The sequence below is a fragment of the Macaca fascicularis genome, chromosome 5 (assembly GCF_037993035.2).
Source record: "Macaca fascicularis isolate 582-1 chromosome 5, T2T-MFA8v1.1".
Classification (NCBI taxonomy): Eukaryota; Metazoa; Chordata; class Mammalia; order Primates; family Cercopithecidae; genus Macaca; species Macaca fascicularis.
Window position 1 is genome coordinate 8,595,269 of NC_088379.1, and position 20,340 is coordinate 8,615,608.

Here is a 20,340-nt window from a genome sequence, read left to right on the forward strand (position 1 = left end):
TAATCACTCAGGTAGCAGTGGAGAGGTTCAAAGCAGACAGTATGATTGAAATGCAATGTGAAAAGAACAACACAGTGGCATCCAGGTGTTCTTCTGGAACTTTGTAGTTGTTTTAAGCTTTCAATGTAATAGTGATGTTAAGGCAGTTATTATACTCAAACAGCAAAAGGAGGCTCCTGCACACTGTTTTTCGGTGTTCCCAGACTACCGCAGCATGGACTCTCGTCTCAGTACAGTAAAGAGGGCCTAAGCCTTCCCCTTTCCCAGCTGTAAGGGCAGCAAATGCTAGGACTGAGGATCAGGTTCTCTGGGGGCCAGTGCCAGCTCTGCCACTTACAGGCAGATAACTTCAGGAGATTGAACTGTTGTCCCCGAGGCAGTCTTCGTCTTGTTAGGTCCATCGCCTCATTCTAGAAACTCAGTCTTTTTTTTTTTTTTTTTTTTTTTTTGCTTTTAAATTGTTTTATTACAATTAAAATTACACAAAAGCAAATCGATTCATTTCAATCAAAATAACTCATGTTTACATATTTATAACTACAATAAAATATATAAAATGTTTTCATATTTCATACTTCAATCATCTTCGTCTTCTTCTTCATCACTGATCACGTACTTCTTATGCTTTTTATTTGCTTTATCATCATCTTCTGCTTTTCTCTTTCCAGAAGGTTCACCCTCCTCATCACTGGTAAGTTTCTTTGCTTTGAGTAATCTTTGAGCCTTGTCTTCTTCTGACCCCTCGTCACTGTCTGATGAATAGATTCTGGCTCGTTCCTCTCGAATGCCCCCTTTATATCGGTTTTTAATGGCAGCCAAGCTGATGGACTCCTCGCCTTCCTCCTCCTCATCATATCGATCAGGTTCCAGGTAACTGGCACTCAGCCCCCGCTGGTGCTGTTTCTCTCTCATTCGGCGCTGCTGAGATTCCCTACGTATGGAAGCCCTCAAACCTTCTTCTTCTTTCTTAATCATTTCTGTGCGTTGGCATTCAGGATCACGACCAGCCACTGGCAAGATTCTAAAGCATGTCCCTGCATTTAGGCAATGAAGTGTTTGATGTGTACAAAGCCCCACTGCAGGGCGACCACAATCATCTTTTTATAAGACAAGGTACTGGTCTACAGGGACAAGCAGTCTTTAAAACGAAACTCACCTTCAGACCTCACTCTGCGGACAGTGCCACACATAGAAAGATGACTCTGTCGCTTGCAGATAGGTGTTCAAAGACACAGAAGATCAGTCTTTTTTTTTAAAGGTGGTTTTGCAGTGTTGCCCAGGTTAGCTTCAAAATCCTGAGCTCACGTGATCCTCAGCCTCCTGAGTAGTTGGGACTGTAGGCATATGACATGGTGCTTAGCTAGAAACTCAGTCTTTTACTCATTTTCCCGAAGCCAGTTGTTCATTGCCAACTCATGCATACTGAATTCTACTCCACCCCCTGTTTTGGTCCCTGTGAAAGAGCATGGGCTTTGGGGTCAGTCATACCTAAGTTCCAATCCCGATCCTGCCATGTATTTATCATGTGAATGACTATAACTCACCTTTGTGCTAGTTTTCTTTTTTATAAAATGTGGATAATGTTCTTGTGAGGATTAAATTAGATGGGTATGAGAGTTCCTGACACATAGAAGTCTCTTGGTGAATGATAATTGAATTGGAACCCCATTTGACCTATGATGCGGTTCCTGGGGGTTGGAGGGTATTGGTTATTGAACAAGACAAAACCCACCTCTGTTTTCTGCCAGAGAGTTGGGAGGAGGCAGAAAGAAAGAAAGAAACAGAGGCAGGAGTCAGATCAACACAGTGGAGACCCTTTATCATTGGTAAAATCTAGGTCGGCAGACAAAGCTTAGGTTTGCAGGCGGGTGGCCTTGCTGATACTCTGCTCCTGAATTAGACACTCACTCAGCCATTAGTGCCACTGAGCAGTCGCAGCCCCTGGAGCACAGACAGCAGGGACAGGCCCCTTTGCAACATAGGAGAGAGAGGAACAGAGCAGAACCTCTGCTGTCTCTAAGTAGGCAAAAGAGAGGAGAGAAAGCTGTGAGGAGTAATGCACACCCCGTGCTTTCTGCCGGGGGGCCAGAGGGAGGAGGCTCTGGGAGGAAGCAAGGTGTCATTCGGGGAAGTTGGTTCCCATAGAAACATGAGGATTAAGGAATAAGCAATCCCTCCGGTAGCCCAGGTTCTGTCCAGATGAAGAAAGGCCACCCTTACTATCTCTCATCGAGTTCTCCCTCCCAAAGGTAGTAGACAGCTTAAAGCCTTTCTTTTTCACTCTTCTGCCCTCCCAATGCAATGTGCAGGCCTTGGCCTGCTCCTAGGAACATTTTATGTGGAGTATGATCATGGAATTGAAAGAATATGTGTAGAAATATTGCCTTCAGACCTATGAGGCTTTGTTAGTTTGACACAATTAGGAAGCTGTAATTTTTTCCAGAATGTAGAACTCAGACTTTATTGACCCATTTAATTTTTTTTAATAATGACATTTTACTAGAGCAGAACAGCATGTAACCTAGATAGCCTCGGGCTAGATCTCTGAGTGATTTTAATTAAAAATAATGTCTCCACTTCTGGTAGATGGACCTTTTCCACAATACCCTGGCAACAAAACAATCTGGGAGAAAAAACTTTCTTGGTTTCTGTTGTTCTTACTAATAGAATAACCATACTGTCAATTTTCAATTTAGAAGGTTAATGTATATATATAATGTTTCCTAAAGGAACATTACCTTTTAATTGAATAATCAGTTTTATCAAATTAACCTTTAGACCTTTTCAATTTCACTGAGTTGAGTTTCCATTAAATCAAAATATAGAGTAGGAGGATGTTAATCTAATGTTCTTGGAACTAGTCATTTCTAGGTCTCTTCTGTCTGCAGGGTACATATTCACTAAGTTGGTACCTTTCTGATTCATTTGTCCCTGACCCCGTTAGCCTCTATTTCCGATGAGAAGGTTCCTAGTAGGGATGAACCTGAGGCTTTGGCCCCTCTGCTTGTTACTCTGGCTCCTCCCCAGAGGGGAGCCATTCATCTGGGATTGGGGGTGGGCTGGGGCTGGGGAGAGGGGATTGAGCTTGCTGGCTTGGCGCTTTTGTCTCACTGTTGGGTCTTCCCTTGGACGGAGTGCATTTTCTCATGGTTACCATCCCAAGCCTAAGTAACTAACAGAACAAGATCCTAAGGAGCATTGGAATAAGGAACTAATTCCATGTCACTCTTCAAGTTCCATGGAGAGAGGATCGTCTATTCCCTAGGAGGCTGGAGGCTATGGGGTTTCCTTTTCAACTCTCCCTCAGAAAATGTGGAAGTGGGGTGGGGGTCGTGGGGTAGGGGTGACTCCAAGGGAGGAGGGGATGCTTATCAGGTGATTGGGAGTGAGGGCTCTGTGCTCATCTCACCCCTTTCTTTTTTAGAAGGGCCTGTCCTCAGGATGGATGTATTCCCTGTTTGTTTGTGCCTGAAGTTTCCTAGAGAAGGCTTTGGGACAGCATGCCTACCCGTCTTGAGGTGGGGGAAAAAATTGGTTCAGGAGGAACTTACTAGACAGCACAATCGTAGCTGTGTATCAAGCACATTCTCCAACTCATTCATTTGTTCAGTTCATTCAAAAGTATTTGATTACTGATTTATTAATTGATCAGCCTACTAAAAATGCTAGGCATTGCTCTTGATGATGGGGATACAGCAGTGAACAAACAGAAGTCCTTGCGTTTGTGGAACTTACATTTTTACAAGGGGGAGAGACAGGCAAGAAAAGAAATGATTACGCAAAATATATGGAATGTTAGAGTGGGATAAGTATCTTTGTGGGGAAGGAAGAAGGGAAGTGGGATAGAAGATGTCAGGGAAGGGACAGTTTGTAAAGAAGGATTAGGGAAGGCCTCATTCAGAGGGCAACGTGGAGTAAACACCTAAAAGAAGTAAGGGATCCATTGATGCAGCTATCTGGGGAAAGAACATTCCAGAGGAGGAGACAACCAACACATGGAAAGGTCCTGAGGTGGGAGTGTGCCTGAAATGTTTCGGGAACACCCTCCACCCTCTGATTCGGTCATTGTGTGGTGTGAGACCCCTCAGTAGCTGCCCCATTGCTCTCAAAGCAGAGCCTACATTCTTCATAGCCCAGCTTATGCTGCAGCCCTCACTCCACGCTCCTTCTCTCTCTCCCTTTCCCCATCTGGCTTACGTCAGTTGGGTCTATTCCGGAGGGTTTTCTACCACACACCCTTCATATGTGTTAGTTCTACTATCTATCTATCTAGATGGTTCTCTCACCTTTTCACCTGGCCTGTTCCTTCTCATCCTTCAAGTCTCAGCTTAAATGTCACTTGATGAGGGAGGCCTTTTCTTCTCTTCCCATCCCACTCAGACTATATTATGTTATCATTTGCTGCTGCCCTTTCCTTTGCTGTCTTTTTTTAGCCATACCATGTCTGAATATGGGAGGATGACAGACACAGAACGAGACCAGATAGACCAGGATGCCCAGATATTCATGAGGACCTGTTCAGAAGCAATTCAACAACTACGAACAGAAGGTAAAGTGCTCTGAAAGATGCAAACGTGCAACCATGAATATAGCAGGTAGTTAAACAGAATTCATATGGTGTGGCCGGTTAAAATTCTCTCTTCTTATGTTGATTTAGGTTTCAAAACATTAAAATCTTTTCTTTCTTATCAGTGTTTTAACCAAAGCTGTTAAAAGTACTGAAAAGGCTGCATCTTTCAAGTTAAACCAATGGGAGCAGGGAGATGGAAAGGACCTCTCCAAACAGAACCAAAACTTTACCTAGGGGCCAGGGACAGTGAAGACAAATTGTGTGCGTGTGTGTGCGCGTGCACGCCACGTGCGCGTCTGTTCTGTGTGGCAAATTGTATGTGTGTGGGTGTGTATGTGTGTATGCTTATGTGTGCCTCTGTTCTGTGTGGCATTTAGTGGGATAGGGGTTGACAGCAGCCCGGGGTACTTAAGCTCTCTACTTGTAATATTCAAGTAAACTTTCCTATCAAACCTTCAAGGTTAGGAAGGCTCTGGATCCAGGACTGCCTAGGTGGTACCCCAACTCCACCCGTCCGAGTCATATAGCCCTCTGCAAGTCACTTAGTCTCCCTGGGCCTTGTTTTTTGTCTATGAAATGCAGACAATTAGGGGATGTATCTCTAGGGTTGTTATGAGAATTAAGTTAAATTCTTACAGCATGCTTAGAACCATATCTGGCACTAGGGTGCTTATTATCTCACTTTCATTGATGTTTAATTCTCACTGAGACAATGAGATGGCTTCCCAAGTCACGCCTCTTTCTTGATTCTTTTTTAATTTGCTTAGGCAGATACAGAGTACATTAAATAGTAAGTAGAGTTCAAAGCTGCCAGATGCTGTTGTGCTCACAACACAGACCTCTGTTTGGGAGGTTTTTATTAGAATGCTGATGGACCACTTGGAGACTCTGATGGAAGCAATAGGCATTCTTGCCAGAAAAATGTACGTACACAAAATTCTATATGCAATTTCACAGAGCTCCTGAGTCCCCCACATGAATCTTGGGTTAGGCAGCCCTATAGTAAAGACAGAAATCATGCCCTCTACCCTTAAGGGCATATATATTCATTGAGAGACCTAAAAAATACACAGGAATATTAACAAAACCTACATTTACATATGAAACCATCTAACCTTGGGCTATTTATTGCCTCTGAACCTTAATTTCTTCATGTGTGAAATGAGGAAACTCGAAATTGCTATTTTAGTTACTAGCAGTACATATGTAAAGTGCTAGCAGAGCACCTGCACACAGTAGGCAGTCAATCTCTCAGTCAGTGGTCACTGTCTTACCAAAACCAGTGGCACAGACTTCAGGTCTGGCAAGGCCTTTTAGCACATTTCTGTGTGGTGGATCCCAGGAGAAGGGCATCTGTGTGGCTAGGAGTCATAGAAGGTTTCCTGGAGACGGAAAGTTTGACTCATTGTCTAAGGGACCCTCAGAATGTGAGTGGCCTGGGGGAGAGGATGGGGCACCAAAGGCTGAAAAGCAGCACAGGTTCAGGCAGGGAGGAGTGTGTGATTTCAATTATTTAAACATGTTCCCTGAAGGTCAGCTTGAGCATTGGATGCTGTTAACACAGATGGGGGTCAGCATTCAAGAAGTGGCTGCATCAAATACTATCCTTAAGTGTTCTGATAAACCATAAATTATTTGACTATAGTTTTTCTACAGGTTTAATCTTTCACTCTTGTGAAGCCTAATAAATCTTACTCTTCTAAAAATGTAGTGTCTTGACACAAGACTTGTTTTATAGCTGTGTTTTAAAAAATACTCTCAATAAAGAAAGTGTTATGAGGAAGCTGATGAATTGCTCTTTAGGATAATTGAATGCGAAGACCTGAACATTGTCCTTTTCTGTTACAGCTCACAAGGAGATACATTCCCAGCAAGTGAAGGAACACAGGACTGCTGTTTTGGATTTCATTGAAGATTACTTAAAAAGTATTTCATTTTCTTTTAAAGGTCAAATGTGGCATTTCACAATAGATGTGATGCAGAATTTAGCTTTGCTAGCTGAAGACTGTAGTGTCTCATTATATTTAATGATGCCTTTGCCTGAGAAGCTGTTTTAAGCAGTCTTTCTTCTGGTATTTTCCCCCTGCAACAGGAGTCTGTAAACTTTACTCAGAACAGAGAGCCATCCGAGTTAAAAGAGTGGTGGATAAGAAAAGATTGTAAGTATTGCTTTCATTGGTGTTTCTTAATAATAGTACTACTAATAATAGCAGTTAAAGTTTGTAGAGCACTTACCCTATGCAACTTACCATATTTGAACTTCTTCACAAAATGCCATAGCTAGCGCTATGGGGCACTCACTGTGTGCCAGGCACCATGCTAGTCACTTTATTAGCCCACAACAAACCCTCATGAGGCAGGTACTGATTCCTCCCTCATTTTACAAATGAGGAAATTGAGGCTCAGGAGGCTTGGCCACTCACCCAAGGTCTCACAGTTCCACAGGCTGCGTAGCTGGGGTTTCAGCCCAAGCAGGCTGTTGGTCCAAAATCTGTGCTCTTGCCCATTTTGTCTCTTAATAAACTGATGAGGCTGGCACATTTTGAGCCATTTTACCTCAATCTCTTTGACCCCCATCCCCCTTCTTGTTGTCCCTGAAAGTGTATTCCTGAGAGAAGAGCTAGGGCACAGCAAGCAGGCCACTGTGAGGCTGTCCTCAGGTCACCTGTGACAGACTTGCTTGATGCCACGTGCTGTGAGTGCTCACCTTCCTCCAACCCCACTACCTGTTCTGTGCAGGCACTCTGAGGAGGCCCATCAGCAGGTAAGGACAGTGACTCGCCAGCAGGGTAAGTGACCCATCCAAGGCCACACAGCCAGGAAGCAGCAGGGCCAGACTACTGTATTTCCCATGGTGCCTGCCTGTCTTCCCCTCTGGGCTCACGTGAGCATCTGGAATGCAAGAGCTGTGTCCTCATGGTTGTTCCCACTGCAGCTCGGCCAGTCTTGGAGATTGAATATATTGGTGAACAAATGTCCAAACCTGGACCATTTCTAGACTAGCTTTGGAAATGTTTTAGGATGTTCTTTCAGAAGATAGCATCACATAACTGTTTGGGGACACGTTTATTTATTTATCTATCTATCTATTTATTTATTTATTTTTGAGACAGGGTCTCACCCTATCTCCCAGGTTGGAGTGCAGTGGCATGACCTCCTGGGCTCAAACAATCCTCCCACCTTAGCCATCCAAGTAGCTGGGATTACAGTCATGTGCCACCATGTCTGCCTATTTTTAAATTTTATTTTATAGAGGTGGGATGTCACTATGTTGCCCAGGCTGGTGTCAAACTCCTGGACTCAAGCAATCCTCCTGCCTTGGCTTGCCAAAGTGCTGGATTACAGGCGTGAGCCACCATGCCCGGCCCACATTTTTTAAATTCTTATTGTGTCAGGGGTCCCTAGCACTACTCTCTGGTTCTAGGAGTCACTAGGAGGTCTCATAGGACTCAACATACAGTCCTGCTCCTGTCTATGATTTGTCACACTGAAAGGATACGAAGCAAAACAGCAAAGGAAAAGGCACGTGAGACAAAAGTCCAGAGGAAACCAGGCATGAGCTTCTAAGAGTCCTGTCCCAGTGGAGTCGCACAGCATGTGACCTATGAAAGCATGTGAAGTGTTGTCTACCAGGGAAGCTCATTAGTGACTCACTGCCCAAGAATTCTGTTAGGGGTTGGTCACGTAGGCACCTCACACCTGGCATGTACCAAAACTCTAGACTCCCAGGAGGAATGCAGATGTACTGCACTGAACTGCATTAAAACTGCATTTTTTTTGCAAAACAGTTCAGGCACGGTGACCTGTTTTTATCAATTAGGATGGCATAAATTCTGCCAAAGTCCAACTTCTCAGACACCAGGCAAGGGTTAACCTTGCAAGCAGGCCTTTCTAAGGATAGCAGTCTCAGGCCTACTATGTGAACCCTTTTCTGCACATTTGTGAAACAGATTTGAAATTGTTAATGCCAACAAATAGAAGCATTTATGGAAGGTAGTAAGCAGATCAGTCAAGTTATCTGTCAGCAATAGCTACTATTATATAATGCACTGAGAGAGTAGATTGAATGAAGCCATAGATTAAGTCTTTGCACTTAGGGAGCTTAGAGGCAGACTGGGTTGCTTTTAAACATGAAAAATTAGCTTAATCAGGATATGTCGTAATTAGCAAAGTTGGTAGTAAGCTCAGAGGGGGAAATGGTACAATCAAGTGGCATAGTATGGTGCCTAAGAGCCAGACTCTGCAGCCAGACAGCCTGTGTTTGAATCCTGGCTCTGCCACTTTAAAACTATGTGACTTTGAGCAGATTGCTTAACTTTTCTGTGCTTTTGTTTCCTTACCTATAAAATGGGAAAACTAATAGTACCTAACTTGTAGTGTTGTTGTGAGAACAAAATGAAGATACAGATAAAACACTTACAGTGAGTTAATAAATGTTAATTTGTACTATTAATATTTTCTACCATTAAGCATTTACCATGTGCCAGGCAGTATATTATTTTATTTCATTAATCCTCAAAAAGCCACCATATCAATAAATATTAGTATTTCATTTTCTGAATTAGGGTATTGGGGCTCAGCAAGTTTGGGTTAGCTGTCCAGCATCACAGCTGAATCAAGATTTGAATCTCAGGGTAATTGGAGCAGATTTCTCAAGCAATGGGATTTGTGTTGGCTGTCAAAACAAAAATATCTGGGTGTGTGAATTAGATAGAAAGCAGTCCAGACCTGGGGAAGAGTTTGAGCTGAAGGTCTGGGGCACAGTGAGACCAGTTAGCTCCAAGATGTTATGGAGGAGGAGGTAGGCCTCTGATGATGTGTGATTTGTCATCAAGATGCTGTGGTGGTCACTGGGTCTCACACTTACCTGGGAGAGGAATGCAGATTTCTCCTTCACTATCCCAAGTGGACTTAACAGGTACCCAAGTAAAGGAAGAAGAGATTTTTGCTGCTACCTTAGTTCCTGTTTCTCAGCAGAGGCCTCGACTAAAATACACATTAAAATTGGTCAGATGGGAATTGTTCTCATTTAGACAGCAAAGTATAGCCTTGTCTCCTGCCACATCGTTAGCTGCCCTGTGCCAATTACTTTGTGCAAAAGACCTTGAGGGAAATAATGATGTGACCCTTCACAGTGTAGTTCATTCAACGCCCTCCTTCTTGTCCTTTCCTCGTCTTTAGGCACAAGGCATCTGACTAAAATGTACGTGTGATTTTATCACTCCCTTGCTTCCATGTCTTACAAAGGCTAAACAGCATGGCATTCAAGGTCCGGGATGCCTGGACTACAGCCACAGTAACTCACCACAGTAGTCTGACAACTCCTGAGCTTGTCTATGCTCTGTCCAGCGAAATGAGACCACTGATTAAATGGCAATGTCAGATTGCTATAAATGTTTCTTGATGCTTACTCTTCACTTTTGTACTTACCTTGTAGCAGACCAGTAACAGACAGTCCATGGTTTGGTTCTGTTCCATGGACCACACTTGGAGTAGCGCTGGGTTAGAAAGTCACCTAGTATGTAGTATATGTCCAGTAAATTGAGTGAGTGACTGAGTAGTGGTAAAGGTGGCGTCACTGAGGTAGTGTGAAACATCTCCTGCTTTTGGGGTTCACGGTACCTGTGCCTGAGTGGATACGTTTGTCTGAAAGCTAGTTTTAAAATTATAGTACCATGATATTATATATCAAAAGTATCTTCTTTCTACCCAGAGCCTTTGTTGGAGGCATAAAAGAAGTACAGGTGTACCTCGGAGATATCACAGGTGTGGTTCCAGACGCAACAAAGTGAATATCACAATAAAGCAAGTCACAGAAACATTTTGGTTTCCTAGTGCATATAAAAGCTTTGTTTATACTATAAAGTGTGCAATAGCATTATGTCTAAAAAAGTCATGTGCATACCTTAATCAGAACATACTTTATTGCTGAAAATGCTAATGTTTGTCTGAGCCTTAGGTGAGTTGTAATCTTTTTGCTGGTAGAAGGCCTTGCCTCAGTGTTGATGTCTACTGACTGATTTAGGGTGGGGATTGCTGAAGGTTGGGGTGGTTGTAGCAGTTTTTAAAATAAGACAACAATGAAGTTCGCTGCATCAACTGATTCTTCCTTTCACGAAAGATTTCTCTGGTGTGTGCAGTGCTGTTTGATAGCATTTTACCCATAGCAGAACTTCTTCAACATTAGGGTCAGTCCTCTCAAACCCTGTTGCCACTTTGTCAACCAAGTTTATTCAATATTCTAAGCCCTTCCTTGTTATTTCAACAGTGTTCACAGTCTCTTCACCAAGAGCAGATTCCATCTCAAGAAACCATTTTCTTGGTTCATCCATAATAAGCAGCTCTTCATCCATTCAAGTGTGATCGTGAGATTGCAGCAGTTCAGCCCCATCTTCAGGCTCCACTTCCAATCTTAGTTCTCTGGCTATTTCCACCACATCTGCAGTGACTTCCTCCGTTGAAGTCTTGAACCCCTCAAAATTATTCATGAGTGTTGGAACCCACTTCTTCCAAACTCCTGTTAAAGTTGATATTTTGACCTCCCCCCATGAATCACGAATGTTCTTAATGGCGTCTAAGATGGTGAATCCTTTTCAGAAGGTTTTCAATTTACTTTACCCAGATCTGCCAGAGGAATCACTATCTGTAGCAACTGTAGCCTTGTGAAATGTGAGGTTTTTTTGTTTATTTTGAGTTAGGGTCTCACTCTGCCACCCAGGCTGGAGTGCAGTGGCAGTCATGGCTTACTGCAGCCTTGAACTCCTGGGCTCAAGCAGTCCTCCCACCTTAGCCTCTCGAGTAGCTGGAACTACAGGCATGTGCCACCATGCCCAAGATTTTTGGAATGGTAAGTGAGCATTGGCTTCAGCTTAAAATCATCTGCTGCATTAGCCCTTAACAAGCAAGTCAGCCTATTCTTTGAAGCATTGAAGCCAGCCATTGACTTCTCCTCTGTAGCTATGGAAGTCCTAAATGGGATCTACCTCCAATAGAAGGCTGTTTTATGTAAATTGAAAATCTGTTGTTTAGTATAGCCACTTTGATCAATTATCTTAGTTAGATCTTCTGGATAACATATTGCGGCTTTTGTGTCAGCACTTGCTATTTTACCTTGCACTTTTACATTATGGAATTGACTTTTTTAAATGTCATGAACCAACCTCTGCTAGCTTTCAACTTTTCTTATGCAGCTTCCTCACCTTTCTTAGCCTTTACAGAATCAAAGAGAGTTAGTTAGGGCCTTGCGCTGAATTAGACTTTGGCTTAAGGGAATGTTGTGACTGATTTGATCTCTCCAGACCACTCACACTTTCTCCCATCAGCAATAAGGCTGTTTTGCTTTCTTATCATTTGGATATTCACTGGAGTAGTGCTTTAATTTCCTTTAGTAACTTTTCCTTTACATTCACAGCTTGACTGACTGTTTGGCACAAGAGGTCTAACTTTTAGCCTGTCTCGGCTTTTGACCCGCCTTCTTCCTAAGATTCATAATTTCTAGCTTTTGACTTCAAGTGAGTGACATGCAACTCTTCTTTCACTTAAACACTTAGAGGCCATTGCTGGCTTATTCATTGGCCTGGATTATGTCCCCAGGAATAGGAAGGCCCGAGGAGAGGCAGAGAGTTGGGAACAACTGGGCCGGGAAGCACTCAGAGCACAACACTTAAGAAGTATGCCATCTTATGTGAACAAGCTTTGGGCACTCCAAAACAGTTACAAAAGTCACATCAGAGATTACTGATCACAGATCATAGAAATATAATAATAATGAAAAAGTTTGAAGTATTTTGAGAATTACCAAAATGTGACACAGAGACACAAAGTGAGTACATGTTGTTGGAAACATGGCGTCAGTAGATTTGCTCCATGCAGTGTTGCCACAAACCCTCCATTTGTAAAAACAAATGAAAAATGCAGTATCCGCAGAGTGTAGTGAAGCAAGGCATACTGAAACAAGGTACGGCTGTATAAGAGTCACACTGAAATCGGAAAATTACTTTTGTCTAATGACTGTAGCAGGCTGTATTTAAGGTTTGCAAAAACCTCCCACATATTTTCTTGTCTCAAAACTGAAAAATCTGTCTCTCTTCCTCTCTTCTATCTCTTTGTGGTTCTTTTTAAATTTTAAATAGAACCCTGAGGGTTTTCTAGTAAGGGACCTGGAAACAGATGCTGGCCAGGTAGAAATTGTTTGATTGCAGTTCTGAAATATTCAGCTTTCAGTTAGAGAAATCAGTTTAAATAAATCATGGGGCATAAACCGATCTTTCTGATGGCTTTTTGAAAATTGCTTTCTTTCCCCCAAATTGGCTTCAACTAGTTAATGTGTAATTTCCCTGAGGACTTTAGTAGACATTCTGTATATAATTAGAATGTGTTTTTATCACTTAAAAAAAGAAAGGCACTCAACTTTGAGTCTGCTGCACTGTAGTCTTTGATTCATTTTAAATTGGAAACTCGTACATTAGCATCCTCTGGACACAAAGGATGACAGACATTAAAGGAGTCCTTTATTTAAAAGTCGGTGAAGCCCTTTGACTTCTTGAAGAAGTCAGTCCTGAAGCCATGCAGTGAGGCAGGGGTAAGGTGGGCGTCTGCAGTGGTGGGGAGCAGCAGTTTTCCAGGGCAGGGTGCCTGACCCAAGCAGGGAGAAGGTGGCTTAGCATGGGCAGTTATAGCCTAAGTCAGGAGAGGGACTGATCCGTGCTGGAGAGGAATGGAGGGGGGTATTAGAGGCGGGTGGTTACATTTAGGAGAATAGATGAAATAATAAATAAAGGAGGCGGCTGGGTGTGGTGGCTCACGCCTGTAATCCCAGCATTCTGGGAGGCCGAGGCAGTTGGATTGCTTGAGGCCAGGAGTTCGGGACCAGACTGGGCAATATGGTAAAACCCTGTCTCTACTAAAAGAAAAATTAGCATGACCTGTAGTCCCAGCCACTTGGGAGACTGAGGCACCAGAATCACTTGATTCAGGAGGCGCAGGTGGCAGTGAGCTGATATTGAGCCACTGTGCTCCAGCCTGAGCAACAGAGCCAGACACTGTCTCTAAATAAATAAAGGAGGATATTGAAAGCTAGGTTTCTTACTATAGGAGAAGTGAAAGGGGAAAAGCCTTGTCTGTGGTCTTGGGTGGAAATGAAAGATACTGGCATGAATTCACAGTTTTCAATTTCCAAAGATCAATACAGAAGTACCTGTGGTTGTAAATGTGTGTATATGTACACATTTATACACATGTATGAAAATGCATGCATGTATTTTCTTGCTCTGGCCACTGAGAAGGCCTGGAAACAGTGACACTGTAATAGCAATAAGCATAGTTAGCACTCAGATCTTGTCTTCTGAATACCAATTTCACCTTCAGGGAGCCAGGCCTCTTAGAGAAATGGCTGATTCTTAAACTGGAGCAGGGAACATATAAAATAAACCTGGAACAAGGAAGGGCTCAGAACGGTAGGACGTGTCTAAAGGACACAGCCATCAATTTGAAGCGGCGTCTACTGGCCAAATCAGAGATAACTTAAGCATAAAAATAAATGACAGTAGCACCTTATAACCCATTCAATGAGATAGGACATTATGAATCCATCTAAATAGGAGTAAGTAAATGAATAAATTGAAAGATTGAAATTGATACATAGTGTGAAAGCACTCCTCCCCCTGGTACTTACTAATTACAAAGCAGAAGAGAATAACTTGACAGCGGAGAAACCTGGCAGTCACCACCTTCATCAAGTGGGCAAAGTAAAACACACAACCTAATAGGATGCAGCGAGAAGAAAGCATCACTTTTGTGATTTCTGCCAAAGAAGCAAGACTTGAATCCAACCGCAAGGAAACATCAAACTCAAATTCAGAGAGCCTTACAGAATAAGTGACACATGATTGTGTGTTGAGGTCATGAAACTCAAGGAGACCGAAGAGCTGTTCCAAACAAAGGAGACTGAAGAGAAGTACTAGTTAGGAGCAATGTGTGATGCTCTTGTTATAAAGGATATTATTGAGATAACCGGTCAAAATAGAGTGGGGGGCTGCACACAGTGGCTCACACCTATAATCCCAGCACTTTGGGAGGCCAAGGTGGGAGGATTGCTTGAGGCCAGGAGTTTAAGACCAACCTGGGCAACATAGTGAGACCCTATCTCTACAAAAAATTTAAAAATTAGCTGGGTGTGGTGACATGCACCTATAGTCCCAGCTTCTCAGGAGGCAGAGGTGGGAGGATCACCTAAGGCCAAGAGTTCAAGGCTGCAGTGAGCTGTGATCACAACACTACACTCTAGCCTGGGCAACAGAGTGAGACCTTATCTTAAAAAAAAAAAAAAAAAAATGGGGTCCAAGGGAGAAATGGAAGTAATATAATAATATTTTTCATAAGGAACTTCTTTTTGGTCTACTACTTTTTTAGTGTGGTCTACTACATTTTTAGCATTTGCAACAACTTTAGTAGTAGATATTGTTGGAAGGATATTGGAAGCCAGGTTTCTCACTCAGAAGAATGAAAGGGATAAAGCCAGAATGAACCCTGTGGTGTTGGGTTGGAATGAAAGATACTAAAAGCCATTTTACAGTTAAGAAAACCAAGGCCGGCCGGGTGCGGTGGCTCAAGCCTGTAATCCCAGCACTTTGGGAGGCCGAGACGGGCGGATCACGAGGTCAGGAGATCGAGACCATCCTGGCTAACATGGTGGAACCCCATCTCTACTAAAAAAATACAAAAAACTAGACGGGCGAGGTGGCGGGCGCCTGTAGTCCCAGCTACTTGGGAGGCTGAGGCAGGAGAATGGCGTAAACCTGGGAGGTGGAGCTTGCAGTGAGCTGAGACCTGACCACTGCACTCCAGCCTGGGCGACAGAGCGAGACTCCGTGTCAAAAAAAAAAAAAGAAAGAAAAGAAAACCAAGGCCTAGAGGTTAGGTGGTAAACCAGAGGAGCACCTACTGTGTGCCAGGCTTCATGCCAGGCACTTTCTCATGAGTGATCCCATTTAATCTTCGAAATAAGTCTTCGAGAAAGGTGGTATTTTCTCTGTTTTGCAGATGAAGAAAACTTGGACAAAGAGAATAAAATTGGCTGGGTGTGGTGGCTCATGCCTATAATCCCAGAACTTTGGGAGGCCGAGGCAGGTGGAGCACTTAAGATCAGGAGTTTGAGACCAGCCTGGTCAACATGGTGAAACGCCGTCTCCACTAAAAATACAAAAATTAGCTGGGTATAGTGGTGCACGCCTGTAATTCCAGCTACTTGGGAGGCTGAGGCACAAGAATCATTTGAGCCTGGAAGGTAGAGGTTGTGGTGAGTTGAGAACGTGCCACTGCACTCCAGCCTGGGTGATGGAGTGAGACTCTGTCAAAAAAAAAAAAAAAGGATAAAATAAAACCCATCTAAGACCACATTAAAAATAGTGGCATTCTAGAATTTAAGCCCTTTGTTTTCTCCAAATCCCATTGTAAATGTGTCTTTTTCAAGGCAGCCAGTCAACCAGTGGTTTAAGGACTCTCACCTCTAGACTGTCATGGGATTTGTGGAATTGCTGGAGTAATCTGACAGCCAGGACAGCCTTGGAGGGCATCAGGTCAGTCTACTGTGCAATGTGACCAAGGAGAAAGCCCCCCACCACTTGACCAAAGGTGGTAGCCTTTGGTCACCATCCCAGACCACTCCCCTGCTGCTCTGTCAAGGCTCCTTCCCCTCCATAGTGACATCCAGAAGATCAGTAGCTAGTTGGGCCAGCACTGAAGACCCTACCGAGTCCCTTGTACAGATTGTACCAGTGTACTCTTTTCTCTGAATTATCCGCATTATTTATGGGTTGTTTCAGCAGTTTTCTTCTGTTCCTCCATTGGTCTGCATCTTGTCAGAGGAAAAAAATGTATATTCCTTTAAGACTTCACACAAAAATTGTCTTATTAAACCATTCTGCCTTTTGTTATTTCACAGTAATAATAGCAGCAGCAGCAGTAGTGTAATCGTTGTAGTAATAGCTAATTTTTGAGCTCTTATTATGTGATGTAGACTGTGCTGAGTAAGCACATATAAACCAGTAACTCTAACAAGAAAGATAGTCAGAACCCCATTTTATAGGTGGGAAAACAGGCTAAGAAATTTTATTTGTCGTTTAGTAACTGGAAAAAAATCTGAAACTTCTGGCAGATGAGTATCTTGTCAAGCTAGTTTAAAAATTTGCTCATGTGTCACGTTGCTCAATTCCTACATCCCACAAACTAATATTTGAGGTAAAATATTAAGTCACAGATGCTAAATTTAATAAGCATATATATATACCTAGTGTCAAACATGGAGCAAATCCTCAGTTTATCTTTAAATAGGTTTCTCTTTTAAGTTATGTTTTTAGCTGGCTTTGTTTCCTTTGCTTAACACATTTCTTTTTGAGACTTACCCTGGCTGTGTTCTTCTTCATTGCTGAACGGTATTGCATTGCATCAAAGTACCTCCACTGGCTTATCCATCCTGTTGGTGGACATTTAAGTGTTCCCATTTTTTTGGCTATAATGCATAAGGCTGCTGTAAACATTCTTTTACAGGCCTTTGTGTGGACCTATCTTTTCATTTCTTTTGGGTAAACAACCTAAAAGTGGGTTGTCATAGTAGAGACTTAGTAAGAAACTGTCTTGAGTTTTCCAAAGTGATAGCACCATTTGACACACTGTCCAGCAATGTGTGAAAGTTACAGTTCCTCCACATGGCACGATTGGCGTTGGCCATTTTTTCTAGCCATTCTACTGGATGTGGAGTGGTATTTCATTGTGGGTTTAGTTTGCATTTCCTCACTGACTAATATTGTTAATCACCTTTTCATGTGTTGATTGACCATTCATTTTCTTCCTGTGAAGTATCTGTTGAAGTTTTTTACTCATTTCTGTATTGGAGGATTGTTTGGCTATTGATTTGTATAGGAGTTCTTTGTATATTCTGCATACACGTCCTTAGATACATGCTGCAAATATTTGTTCCTATTCTATGGTTTATTTGTTTTCTTAATGATGTCTTTTGGTGAGCAGAAATGTTTAATTTTGAGGAAGTTGAATTTTATTAATTTTTAGTTTGTCTACCCCAAGGTCACAAAGATATTCTTTTATGTTTTCTTCTAGAAGCTTTATGATTCTGGGTGGTATGTTTATTGAGGTCTATCATCTGTCTCAGACCAACTTTTTGATAGAATGAGATGGGGTTGAGGTTTATTTTATTCTATATAAACATCTGGGTGGGATTAAGGTTTATTTTATTGTATATAAATATTTATTATATCAATGTTTGTTTAAAACACTTTCTTTTTCTCACTGAATTGACCTGGCATCATCATCAAAAGTCAGTTGACCGAAACATGTATATGTCTGCTTCTGGATTCTATTCAGTATCATTGGTCTGATTGTCCTTATTCTACTGCCACACTGTCTTGATTACTGTGGTTTTATCATAAGTCTTGGAATCAGCTAGTTGTAAATCCTTCAGATTTCTAATTTTTCAGTACTTTTTTTGCTATTTTAGATTTTTGTGTATTTTCATATCAACTTTGGAATCACCTTTTCAATTTCTTCAGAAAATCTGCCAGGATGTTTATAGGGATTATGTTGAATCTATAGATCAATCTGGGGAGAATGGGCATCTTAACATCTATCCACAAACATAGTATATCTTTGCATTTATTTCTGTCTTTGACTTTATTTTTAAATTTCTTTTTCTCAGCAATATTTTGTTATTTTCAGTGTAGACATCTTGCTCATCTTTTGTTAGATTTATTCCTGGATTTTTTTATTCTCTTATAAATGATACCATTTTGTTAATGTTATTTTCCAGTTTCTCATTGCTAGTATATAGAAATACATTTTTTGTATATTGATCTGTGTACAACTGTGAGTAATTCACATGTAGTTCTAGTAGCTTTTTTTGGTAAATTCTTGTTGTTGTTGTTGTTGTTGTTGAGAGAGAGTTTCGTTCTTGTTGCCCAGGCTGGAGTGCAGTGGCTCCATCTTGGCTCACTGCAACCTCTGCCTCCTGGGTTCAAGCAATTCTCCTGCCTCAGCCTTCTGAGTAGCTGGGATTACAGGCACCCGCCACCATGCCCAGATAATTTTTGTATTTTAGTAGAGACGAGATTTTACCTCGTTGGCCAGGTTGTTCTTGATCTCCTGACCTCACCTCAGGTGATCCACCTGCCTCAGCCTCCTAAAGTGCTGGGATTACAGGCGTGAGCCACCACACTCGGCCTTTTTTTGTAAATTCTATCAATTTTCTACATACATAATCATACCATATGTGAATAACAGTAGTTTTGCTTTTTAATCTTTATGCCTTTTATTTCTTGTTCCTTTCTTGTTTTATTGCACTGGCTAGGGCCTGGACCTCTGGTACCATATTGAATAGAAGTGTTTAGGATGGACATCTTTTCCTTGCTCTTGATTAAGGGACAAGGATTTAATACTTCACCATTAAGTATGAAGTGTTGGGATTACAGGCATGAGCCACTGCACCCAGTGCACCCATGTTTGTTTGTTTGTTTGTTTTTTTCACATTTGTGGTTCATTTTTTTATGTGTATATCACAGAAGTACGTATTATGTAGCTGTTCTTTATCAGGTTAAGGAAATTTCCTTTCTTATTGAGGGATTTCCTACAAGAATTCACAGAACTCAGAAACGCCTTTATACTCACAGTTACAGTATATTATAGTGAAAGAATACAGATTAAAATCACCAAAGCTAAAGGGAACATAGGACAAAGTCCAGGAGAGACCAGGTACAAGCTTCTAGCTGTCCTCTCCCAGTGGAATAGTGTAGACGCACTTAATTCTCCCGATATGTGACTCCCAATACCTGTGTCACCATGTACTGTCAATCAGGGAAGCTCACCTGAGCCTTGGTGTTCAGGGTCTTCACTGGGGGTCAGTGATGTAGATGTGAAGTGCTAGCATAGCAGGCCATAGTTAACTCAGTCGCCATCCCCTCCAGAGGTCAAATTGATTGTCATGTCAGACCCCTGTTAACTTCAGTGGGGATGGCACTTGGTTCAGAGAGGCTGAAGAAGAGACCCCAAGCCAACAAACAGAACGGAGTTTATTTGGGGGAGCTTATTTATAGAGCAGTCCAGTGGCAGTGGGCTGCACAGGAGAACCACTACTGCTTGTAAAAAGAATGTAGTTTATATAGCACCTTCACTTAGCCATCCTCCCACCAAGCAACCTCCACATGGCAGCCCTCATTTCTTCAATTGCCATCAAGTGTGTCTGCCGTGCACTGATACAGTGGCCCAGGCCCCCAGTCATAAATCACACTGTTAGCATAAACTATCTGGAATGTCCCCAGGTATACAGATACTGTCATCAGACAAGATATTCTAGGAGCTTAGAGGTTATCTCCCAGGAGCCAAGCAAGGGCCAGTTTTTTCCTTGGAATGTGCAGAATTTGAACACCACAAACCTGCTGAGTCATCCCTTTATTGCATACCTTATTTTCCTAGTTTGCTGAAAGTTTTTATCATCAGGGTATCTTGACTTTTTCAAATGCTTTTTCTACATCTAATGCAATGATCATGTAGGCTTTTTTCTTTTTTTGTTAAGGGGATATATTACATTGATCAATTTTCAAATGTTAAGCCAACTTTGTATTCCTGGGTTAAACCCCATTTGGTCATGATACATTATTGTCTTTATATATTGCTAAAATCAGTTTGCTTGTATTAAGGATGCTTTTATGTTCATGAAGATATATATCTAATTTTCTTGTAATATCTTCATAGGTTTCTGAATCTGG

General features: G+C 42.1%; 1 protein-coding gene and 1 pseudogene across 7 annotated transcripts in view; one reads left to right on the forward strand and one right to left on the reverse strand.

Moving 5' to 3' along the window:
• STX18 (syntaxin 18) overlaps positions 1–20,340 on the forward strand; it is a 126,124-nt gene that overhangs the window by 81,102 nt on the left and 24,682 nt on the right. For 6 of the 7 annotated variants that reach the window (XM_045392130.3, XM_074039419.1, XM_005554464.5 and 3 more), the window contains 3 exons: positions 4,434–4,549; positions 6,419–6,496; positions 6,663–6,729. In XM_045392130.3, the coding sequence (XP_045248065.1) occupies positions 4,434–4,549; positions 6,419–6,496; positions 6,663–6,729 (261 nt within the window). Of the gene's footprint in view, positions 1–4,433; positions 4,550–6,418; positions 6,497–6,662; positions 6,730–10,283; positions 10,337–20,340 lie in introns of all 7 variants that reach the window. The other variant, XM_045392132.3, reaches the window with a different exon arrangement.
• On the reverse strand, positions 423–4,093 carry LOC141410278 (RNA polymerase-associated protein LEO1 pseudogene; annotated as a pseudogene).